The sequence below is a fragment of the Triticum dicoccoides genome, chromosome 6B (assembly GCF_002162155.2).
Source record: "Triticum dicoccoides isolate Atlit2015 ecotype Zavitan chromosome 6B, WEW_v2.0, whole genome shotgun sequence".
Lineage (NCBI taxonomy): Eukaryota > Viridiplantae > Streptophyta > Magnoliopsida > Poales > Poaceae > Triticum > Triticum dicoccoides.
Genome location: NC_041391.1, coordinates 238,895,796 through 238,907,355, shown reverse-complemented (window position 1 = coordinate 238,907,355; position 11,560 = coordinate 238,895,796). Strand labels below are relative to the sequence as shown.

Here is an 11,560-nt window from a genome sequence, read left to right as displayed (position 1 = left end):
AGTTGCTCCTCACGGGCACTTACACCAGATCAGTCGGGAAGCGCAGTGCCAAAATCCACCGAGATTTTGTTCAAACCTTGGTTGTCTGAAAGCATGATGACAGGTACCAAGTATTTCCATAATCACTCGGGCCAAATTGTGCCTTTCACAAACTCGTTCTGCAAAATCGCAACTGATTCGGGGGCTAATGTTGGGTACACACATAATAGGCAGGCCCACGAATGGTCGAAATATCATAAAGCATGGGGTCCACACATCAGGTGGGTCCAAATAAATCTCATACAGACATACTATCCACTCGGACATATCGACGCACCGTCCACTCAGATGATAGTGGACCACTTGGTTGTATGACTCACTCGGATATGCGAAGACAAACAGTCGACAAGGCACTAGAGGCATCGTCTTATTAGTAGGCTGACATTATGGCATCAATGACCACACTTTGTAACATAGGAGGTGAGGGGGTGGTGCACTCTATATAAGCCACCTCCCACCACTAGACTTGAGGGCATGCCCTCATTTCTTCTCGCTCTCATCTCTCTCCCTCACCACTAGTCTCAGGACTTAGCTCATGCATGGAGGTCCGTTCTCCCCCCCCCCTCTCTAATACACCATGTAACTCCATGTTCATGACAGATAAAATAAAGCCTCTCTGGAGCACGAGACGTGGGGCTGTTATCTCCACCGCGAGAGGCCCGAACTGTCGGATATCAGGTTTCGGCAAAACCCTTAAGGTTCGAACACTGGGGTGCGCATGAAGATCTTCTCCCTACCGAAACACGCCCTCAGCCTCGCCGCGATCCCCTAAGCTAGATCGATGAACAACACAAGAGACACGAGGTTTATACTGGTTCGGGCCACCGTTGTGGTGTAATACCCTAATCCAGTGTGTGGTGTGGTGGATTGCCTCTTGGGCTGATGATGAATAGTACAGAGGAAGAACAGCCTCGGGAGGAGAGGTGTTCTTGTGGTGGTGGGTGTTCTGCTTAGAAAGGATTCCATCCCCTCCTACTATGGTGGCTATCTCTATTTATAGAGGCCCTGGTCCTCTTCCCAAATATTGAGCGGGAAGGAATCCAACAACGGCCATTTTGAAAGGGGACAGCTAGTACAAGCTATCCTGACTAAAGGTGGTCTTCGACTGCCAAAGGTGCTAGTGATGACGCCGTCTTGCGCTCCACGGTTACCTCTGTCCTGCCAATCTGCTGGTCTTGGTCTTGTTGCACCGATATGGAAACCTTTGCCTGATGCCTCGGTACTCCGCGCCTGCGCTTGCCCCCTTTGCACCAAAGAGGAAATGAGGACACCGCACAAGCTGGCGCCCGCCTGGCGCCCGCCTGGTCTTGATCGTCATGGCTTACGTCATGAGCACCTCGCGAGGTACCCCTTGCCTTGATCTCTCCGCCTCCTCGCGAGCCTGCCTGGTGAGGCCACCCCTGAGGAGGCCTTGTGTCGTCCGCCCCGCGAGGCTTGGCCCCTCGCGAGGGTCTTGAGTGTTTGGTTGATGAAGATGGGCCGTACTGGGCCACTAATTGAGCCACGCAGCAGGCCGCAGGCAGGCAGGTCTGGGGACCCCTATTCCCAGAACGCCGACACGAACTCGCTAAAACCACGTGTCACCCATTTGCATCTCGATAGATCATGCTCCCTTACACTACCCCTCTCTATTGTCGGAATCGTTCCCATGACAGGCTCCGTATCATAAAACATGATGAAACTTTCTCTCTGATTTTTTTCTTCCCGAGATAGTAGTTATAGCGTTGGAATTAGGGAAACCGGAGGCTCGGGGGGCCCACGGGCTCATAGGGCGCACCCTTGGAGGTGGGCACGCCCCTAAGCTTGTGGCTCCTGGGTGGCCCCCTACGGTAGTTCTCTTAGCCAATATTTTTTATATATTCTGGAAATAATCTCCATAAATTTTTAGCTCAATCCGAGGACTTTTATTTCTGCACAAAAATAACACCACGATAATTCTGCTAAAAACAAAGTCAGTCCGGGTTAGTTCCATTCAAATCATGCAAATCAGAGTCCAAAACAAGAGCAAAAGTGTTTGGAAAAGTAGATATGTTTGGGATATATCAGAGCCCTCCCGCGGAACAGTTCCCGTAAACCCGTCCCGCAAATGTTTTGCGGGATCTGTTCCGCGCCGGAGGGTTCATGGTCGCGCAAATACAAATATAGGCAAATATTGTCAAGTTCATCATCACAAGTGCATAAAAACTAGTTCATCATTATATATATACATCACTAGTTGATCATCATACTAGTTCATCACATCCAAAATCATGTGCAACATACGAGGTATCCGGTTTAGGCTCATGAATGCGCAATAAAACAAGACAAAAGATACTCAAATGACATAGATCAGTCAAGCAACATTCTAATTGTTGTGAAGAACATCGCCACCAACACCTCCCCTAGCACCTCCATCGCCATCATCCACATTGGCTGAAGAGCTCGCGCCACCATCTTCACAAACTTGAACCGGAGAGCTCGCACCACCATCCTCCCAAACTTGGACCGGTGAGTGAGCACCACCACCATCACCACCATTGACATGGCTTGCCGAAGCACCACCACCCATGCCGAAGCCACCACCACCACCAATGCCTAAGCCGGCACCACCACCACCACCACCCATGCCGAAGCCACCACCAACATTGCCGAAAGAAAAAAACCCACCAAATGCAACACCACCACCGGCCATAAGATTTTGAAGCTCCATCTTCCTCCGGAGCATGATCTCCATTCTTTTCATCTCCCAAAACTCTCTTTCCATTGCATCCATGCCCTCAGGATTCATCATCATGAATCGGTCCTCCTCAGCGGTCCTCTCGTCCTTCCTCTTTTTCTCCTCTAGGATGAGCTTGCGCTCCTCGAAGGCACACCTCTTTTCCCACTTATCCTCTTTGTGCTTCTCTTTCTTATCGGCCATAACCACTTTTGCACCCAAATGCTTGGCTAGCATAACCTACTTCATCTTCGCCATTTCACCAACTTGATCCCTCAAAGTGATTACCTCAGACGTCCTCTTGACTCTTCCTTTCTCCTTCTTGTTTCCATCCGGTTTGCCCTTGTTTCTTCCTCCTCTTGGTGCATCATCACTATCATCATCATCATCAACCTCCACTTTGATGCCTCTCTTTGGAGGGGATTCCTTATCCCTCACCCTCCACTTCTCACTATCTTGGAGCCATTTCCAACAATAATGTTGAAGATTGAATGACCGGCCATTGGAGGCCCGGGTTTGCTTGTAGTACTCATTGCTGATGTGATCCTACAAACAACATTGAGACAAGTATGAGCTCATAATCTTCCTATGCACATGACTAGGGACATGAAGATGAAGAAATGCTGATGTAATCATCAATAATGACGCCACTTGGTGGTGCATTCCACACTTCCTGCAAGCATCCGGCCCAACAGCCGCAAGCTTTGTTGATGGTGTCCCAACGGCCTTGGAGGCCCTTCAAGGTCCGGTCGGATGGGAATGGCAGCATTTAACGAAATTTGACTTTGATCATTTGCCAATAGTTGCCATAGGTCTGGTCCTTGCCGACAATGGAGTCAAGAGAGATGATTTCCCATGCTTTAACTAAGCACACATCCTTCGTCTCCGTGTAGTTGCCGGTCCTCCCCACCCTAGCATCATAGTCGGCCTCCTCATTCCCTTGCACGACATCATCATCTTCAATCTCATCATGCACCTCCGCGTCGACCTCAACGTATGATGCATCAAAATCGCCAAGGGTGGCACTCAAATTCACGATGCTCTTGGACAACATCTCTGTATATGTGTAGGGCACATTTTGGCTACAAAAATCAATGACCAAAGCTCAAGCAAGTGTTCCAAATGGCCAAAACATAGGTGACCGAAGCAAACCAAGCAAAAGAAGAAAAAATAACTCCCGGCTATTTCGTCGAACACGTCGTAGGCATGGCCGTCGGCTTCACCGTCAATGTGGATGCTGGGGTCAGCAGAAGTCAAAGGAGGAGCCCGACTGTCGGTGTTTTGGGAACCAGGGTACCAGACTTGCCTGCCTGCGGCCTACGGCGTGGATCCTTCGGCGGCCTGGTACGGCCCATCTACAAGACCGCCAAGACAAGACCCTTGCGAGGTGGACGACGCCAAGACCTCCCAAGAGAGCAGCCTTCCCAGGCGACCTCCCGAGGAACGGATATTTCTATGCAAAGGTACCTGACCTCATGAGGTTGCGATGAGGCAAGCCATGACGACCATGGCCAGGCGGGCGCCAGCGGGCACAGAGGAGGCAATTTCCTCTTTGGTGCTAAGGAGGCAAGCACAACCATGGGTTCCCGAGGAATCTGGCAAAGGTCTCCATTCCGGTGCAACAAGACCAAGACCACCAGGACGGCAGGACGGATGTCATCGCCGAGCCCACTGCAGCGTCATGACCAGAAGCTTTGTAGGCGAAGACCACCTTTCGTCAGGATAAGATGTACTGCTTGTCCCCTTTCAAATTGGCCACTATGAGATCCCTTCCCGCCTACGTTTTGGGGGAAGAAGAGGACCGAGGCCACTACAAATATAGGTTAGCCATCACCATAGAGAGGATCAGATCCTTTCCACCCTCACCAGAGCAGACCTCGCAGGGTTGTTCATTCCTTGTACTAATTCATCCTCAACCCCTCGTGAGGCCAATCCATCACAAAGCAGGAGTGGGTTTTTACACCGCAAGGTGGCCCGAACCTGGGTAAACTACTATGTTCATCTTCTCCCTTATTCATTGAGCTAGGCCATGGGGCGACGGGCTAGTAGGCTGGATAGGTCGGGTTCTTCGCACATGCCCTAGAGTTTGAACCTTTCTTGGGCCTGCGGAGCCCTGAATCCGACACCGCCCCTTCTTCCTCGGGGGCTTCACCCGCGCATCGTCAGGGCCGGTCGAGGCGGTCTTCTTCCTCTTGGCATGTGGAACCGGAGCGGGTCCGACACTCGGTGGTGCCATGCCGGTTGCGCTGCCTTGAACGAGATGGCTCCATTGCCGCTTTCCTGTTGATGGTGCTAGCGGCGGCGGGAGGAATTGGAGCACCAGCGAAAGGAGTTGTGGCCGTGGGAGGCCCGGGCGGACAGAGCTGCGACGGCGCATGGTATGGCGCTCCCGGGGGCGGCCATCCGGTTGAATTCCGGCGCTGTGAGGAAGGACGACGAAGTTGGAGGACGGATTGGCGGCATCGATGGTGGGACGGGAGGCGGGAGGTGAAGTCGGCAGAAGTGGGTTCGGGACAACCGAAAGGGGATCAGCAAAATCGGGTGAAATCCCGCACATATGAAGGAGTTGGGCTCACGGATGCGGGATCCCCACATTTTTTTCCGGGACGGCCCGATTCCGAGTATCTGTCCGGGCCGGGGATACGGGATGGATCCGCAAATCCTAACCCTAACCTCTCCCTCCGGAGGCTCGGTGTGGATTTGGAGTTAGAAGGTGACACGTTTTATATATTGTAAAAAGGAAAAAAAGACAACACGTTTCGCAAAACGAAATTGCTGTGCAGACGAAACTGCACACACGATGTGTAGCCGACAGTCAAATCCAACCGTAGAACAGTGCTGCTGCTGTGCATCACATGGCTTGAATTTAGCATCGTCCACAAATCGTCTGCGTGGCATCGTGTGTATAGCAGCGTTCTTCGCAAAAACCAGCCTGCCTGATCGTAATGACGTGGTGGAGCCCAATCCGACCGACGCGGGAAGTGGAATCGACCCAGCGGGCCCGCCAGCCCGACTCGAAAAAAAATTAAAAAAATTCGTGTTCGGGTCGGGTCGAAAACCCTAAACCCAGATCGATCGAGACCGTCTTGTCGCAGCCCCGCAATCGAAGCTCTGCTCCCTGCTCCCGCGAAATCTCAATCTTTCGCCTTCGAGCTCCCGCCAAATCACGCTCCTGCTCCCGCGAAATCGAGCTCCTGCTCCCGCCGAATCCAATATGCCGCGACACCGCCGCTGCAGCCGGCTGCGCCGCATCGTCGGCGGCGTCTCAGTCGGAGCTCTCCTGCTGTTAGCCGGAAGCGGAGGCCATAACGCCTACTCGGGCCGCCCGGTCTTCTCGCTGCCCCTCGGCCTCGGCGCCCCCTTCCCGCTCGTCGCCGACAGTCCGGCGCCCCCGCCCTTCCTGTTCGCTGTCGACTTTTCGTCGTCGCCATCCCCGCAATCCCAATACTCACCCTTTCGCCTCAGCGATGACAGCCTCGCGCGGCGCCTGCTGCCCCTCCGCCTCCGCGCCAGTCAATCGCTGCCGCCGCAGGACGCGGATGCGGTCCTCCTTCCCGACCAGGAGGTCCTGATCCTGGACGACGCTGAGCCTACCGGCGATGCCGTCTGTGCCTTCCAGGGTGGGGCGTCCTCCCCGGCGAGATCACTCGGGAGGCTGCCGGCGTCCGGGCTTCACGCATACGTCTGCCGCCTTCCCGACCCAGCGCAGAGCTTCCAGCAGCTCCAAGCGCCGCTCTTACTCCACTCCTCCACTTCCTCGGCCGCCGCAGCTGCTCCAGATCCCCCTTCTCCTTCTCCGGGCCGCGCATTGCTTAACTGGACCAGCGACCCGATAGTGTTTGACTCGGCTCTTCTGGACGGAGGCGACGTGCTCGTCTTCGCTAAGGGAATCAGCCGCCGCCAAGGCCTTCAGTGCCTGTATCGCTATAGCGACGGCGCCGATACCATGCTGGCAACTACACCGGCAATCACCTCAGTACAGCAAGTTACTCGCTGCCCCTCGCCGCCGACACCTGTCAAGTCAGGAGGAAGCACCAAGATTCTTGTCACACTAGGGGTCACCGGCGAGGATCCCATGCCCTCCCTTGCAACCTTTCGGCAACAGCAAGCTGAATCTTCTTCGCTGACTCCTCACAAGAGTTCAATTTGCGCCTGCACAATGGGACGCAACATCTCCAAGTTTCTCAGGGAGTGGGCACTCTACCATAGTGCGATCGGCGTGGATCAGTTCTTTATCTACGACAATGGCAGCGAGGACAACTTGGCAGGCCTAGTGGCGCAGCTCATATCCTCCGGGCTCAACATCACAACCGTGCCATGGCCTTGGACCAAGGTCCAAGAAGCTGGTCTGTCTCATTGCGCGGCCACACAGCAAGCTTCGTGCTAATGGATGGCTGTCATAGATGTCGATGAATTCATCTTCTCAACAAGCTGGGCAGGATTAGAGAAGCCATCAAAATCTTTGCTAGAGCCCGTCATTTCTGTTGATGATAGCGTTGGCCAAATATACCTTGTTTGTTATGATTTTGCCCCCTCGGGCCAAACAGCACATCCACCAGAGGGGGTCTGCCAGGGCTACACTTGCCGGTTGAAGAGCCCACAGCGGCACAAATCCTTGGTCCGTCTCGACGCCGTGGAACCATCCCTCATGAATGTGGTCCATCATTTTAAGCTCAAGCCTGCTTTCAAAAGCATCTGGACCGCGTTGGCACGTGTGAACCACTACAAATACCAAGCTTGGTCGGAGTTCAAAGTCAAGTTCAAGAGGCGCGTGTCCGCTTATGTGGCTGATTGGAAAGATCCGATCAACCTCGACTCAAAGGATCGGGCTCCTGGCTTAGGAGTTGATGACACCGAACCAGAAGGCTGGGCCCAAAGATACTGCAAGGTTAAAGACATTATCCTTCAGCTATTAACTGCAAGATGGTTTGGTGTCGGATTTGGGAACCCTCATTAGCTCCAGTCTGATCAGGTAACACACACTGGTAAGATCTACCACCTCTCTCCCTCTTTTACATAGTAATTTCTGTTTATTTACACTAACAAAACGTAAATCAAAACCACTAAGTTTTCCAGAATTAAAAATTATCTCTTAAATTGGATGGTATACACCTTTTAAATAGGCTTTAGTCTCTTTTTTGTGAATAAAATAGGCTTTAGGTTGATGGGGAAGCACCACAATATGTGTGTGTTGCTCAATGATGAACATACTCCCTCTAGTCTAGTTCTGAAGAAGCTCCCATAATGCAACTTTTACTACTTATTTTCGTTAACTATAAAACTCTTCAAATTTATACTTCTTTAAAATACTTAGATAACCATTATTTTTATTATACATTATTACTGTAAAGCTCTTCAAGACAATATTGTTTTGAAAATGCTTTATGAGATAAACCTACACATTGTTTTCACATATCCAATCCAAAAATATTATGAAATATAGTGAGTCGAAGTTTGGAAAAAGTTAATTAAATCCATGCCTAAACCAACAACTTTTCCAGGACTAGAAGAGGGAGTATAATAATAACCTGAGAGCATTTTCCCTATCGATAATTAGCAGTTTGCTTTCGCTATTCAAGCTCTTGCTGTTCTTCTTTTTCCATCTTGAACTGTTAAGAACAGATTTATGTTTATTTTGCCTTAATATTGGTTCTCTTGCTAAAATTGGATGACTTTGTTTCCTTGAATGATTTTGGCTTAACAGTTGGGCTTAGATCAGTTGAATTTATAATGCTTAGCTGGAGCACGACATGAAGCCTCTTTATTTTATTTTATTTTTGGATCTGTGTGGGCTGGATTACTAATCAGTGAAAGCTTCACACAAATGATTTCAAATCTTGTTTGTTGATTGAGGTCCATTTCTTAAGTATCTATTGGCTGACCCTTATGGTTGTTTGGCTTCTATTCTGAAACTATTTGATTGAGATGCTGGTCTACACTTTGTTGGCTTTTCTTTAAAAAATGAATCTTGGTTTATGATGCAGTTAAGCTTTGGCTTATATGGTTGTGTTCCAGTTTTGACTTGTTTTAACTAGCTAGAAACATCTTTGGAAAAAGTCTTTCTTGATATAGCACTCATACATCAAAATGCATCTCCAATGGAGAATGCGACATTGTCAGACTGACCTTGCAAGTTGAACGTGTGAACGAGTGTATTGAAGATTACCTTTGCTGCCTGGTTTCTACTGATCCGAAGAAACGGGTTCAGCATTTACCCATGGCTAAATACTGGTACAACAGTTCTTTTCATTCGTCTCTCCAAGAGACTCCTTTCGAGGCCTTGTATGGATATCCACAGCGACAAATCAGTGAGTTCTCAATGGAAGGCACTACTGACAGTGAGGCACAGACAACAACTACTGACAGCGCATGAATAAATATGCAGATCGCAAGTGAGTCGGAAGGACTCTCGCAGTAGTTGACATGGTTTACTTGAAGCTTCAGCCATATGTTTCGGCCTTCGCTCTCACATCAAGCTGCAAAGGAAGTTCTACGGACCATTTCGAGTACTGTATCATGTGGGCAGTGTGGCATATCACCTGCAGCTGCAAACGTGGGTATCCACCCATTGTTCCACATTAGCCAGCTGAATTTTCCTCTGGATGACGCAACTTGGGAAGATGTGGACTTCATGAAGCATACATTGCCAGCCTTTTTCAAGAAGACAGTCAAAGCATGGTGTCGTCAACCTTCAGCTTCTTGAAGACAAGATCACGCTCACAAGGGGGCATTGTGACTGAACTTGCTAGGTGTTTTAGTCTTCAGTTAACTGTACCGGTTCAGATAATGAACCCCTGGGGATTGACGATGGAGAAGAAGATCGGACGGCTTGCATTCGCTCATCGTCTACCGCTAGCTTATGTAATTTTCACTGTTGCTTTTCTTACCTCTTTATTCTCTCCTTGCCAACCACGGCTGTATAACAGAACAATGTATGCATTACACGGGATAAGCCCCGATCAATCAATAAAGCACTACGCGGCCTCCCATGGGAGGTGAGACGCTTCTGATATTTCACAAGGATGACTTCTTTTCATTGGATGATTTTGGCTTAATAGTTGGGCACTACATGAAGCCTCTTTATTTTATTTTGTTTATTTATTTTTGGTTTTGGGTGAGCTGGGCTAATAATTCATGAAAGCTTCACCCAAGTGATTTCAGACCCTATTTGTTAACTGAGGTCCATTAAATATCTATTGCCTGATCCTGAGTTGTTTGGCTTCTGTTCTGAAACTAGTTCATTTCTTGTGAAGTCATGATTTTCGTGAGATGTTGGTCTGCACTTCCCTTTAGAAAATGAATCTTGGTTTTTTATGACTTTACTTGGAACTTATCTTTAATGATGCAGTTAAGTTTTGGCTTATATGGTTATCTTCCAGTTTTTACTTGTTTTAATTAGCTGGAAACATAGTTGGAAAATGGCTGAACATCTTGTTTTAATTAGCCTCTTACTTTTAGCAATCATCTGAATTTCATAAAATGGCTGAACATATTGCAATGATATCAATGGTTGTATATATAAGAAAGTTTGTAAGGGGAACAAAATTTCCTAGCTAAATGCAATTCCAAATTCAGAAGTCGAAAATTTATTATCCTTCCATGAGTCATCTGACTGGTACATGTCCTTCGACCATGAGAATGCAGGATTACAAAGAGTCGAGCTTTATTATTGCCAGAAAGGTATTTCTGTGTTGTGTTGTGTGATGCCATTAGGCGCATCATGCTAATGTTTTATCTGTGGCTGTTTCTCTGCAGCTTGCCAGAAAGCTATTTCTGTTCTAGTTGATTCAGTGAGGATGCTGCAAAATGAGGACGACAGTCAAGATTGGCCATGACCCAACTAATTGAGGCAAACTTATCTGAATTTACTAAGTGAGGATCATGAGTTGAGGTTAGCTTTCTCTTTTGCTTGAGTATAACAGGCAACAATGTTTAAAACTCGATTTACTCACCCAACTAATTGTGCTAGGTGCCCTCACCGAGTAATATTAGCAAAAAATGAGTAATAATACTTTTGCCTTAGGATGAATTGATGGTTTAAACTTGGAACAGTGTAGCCTATGACTTATTGGCCTCATATCATGCCAATTTGCCATCCATTTATTTCTGTTTCGCAGATACTCCGTACAAGTCAGAGCTTCTTGATCCTGATTTACAATTACATGATTGATTATAATAATGTTGCTCAAGCTCAAGTTTTGATCTTTCTTCACTCCTTCCTTTGGGAATTTTGCATGATTATTGATCTCCAGATACCCATTTTCCCTTCACCTAACTTTTCATGCTCCTAGGACAAAACTAATCTGTTTTTTTACTTTTAAGCCTCCAACATACACCCCACAGTAGGATCCGATGATGGTTTCGATTTATTTAGAATGTACATTTACAAGAGAACATACCAGTGGCCAGTTGGTTAGCGGCTTAGCACACACGCCGGTGAGCTCACCCAGCCGCGTTTAACGCACGGCCTTCGCAAGTGCCTCACTTGTACCTAACAATGTACAGTTAAGGATGACAATTTTACCCATGGGCATTGGTACCCATGGTACCCGACCCGCATGGGTAGGGTATGGGCACATTGTCATGCCCATGGGTAATACCCAAACGGCCGAAATCTAAATGACTAGTCATGGGTAGGGCATGGACACAATTATGTGCCATGTGTTGGGGAACGCAGTATTTCAATTTTTTTTACCTATGATCACGCAAGATCTATCTATGTGATGCATAGCAACGAGAGGGGAGAGTGTGTCCACGTACCCTCGTAGACCGAAAGTGGAAGCGTTTCAATAACGCGGTTGATGTAGTCGAACTTCTTCGCGATCC

General features: G+C 48.6%; 1 protein-coding gene across 1 annotated transcript; it reads left to right on the top strand.

Moving 5' to 3' along the window:
* The first annotated feature begins 5,844 nt into the window (after positions 1–5,844).
* On the top strand, positions 5,845–9,710 carry LOC119320475 (glycosyltransferase family 92 protein RCOM_0530710-like). The gene has a single exon (XM_037594551.1). It carries the CDS (start codon positions 5,949–5,951, stop codon positions 7,119–7,121), a length of 1,173 nt encoding a protein of 390 aa, XP_037450448.1. The 5' UTR covers positions 5,845–5,948; the 3' UTR covers positions 7,122–9,710.
* The last annotated feature ends 1,850 nt before the right edge of the window (positions 9,711–11,560 follow it).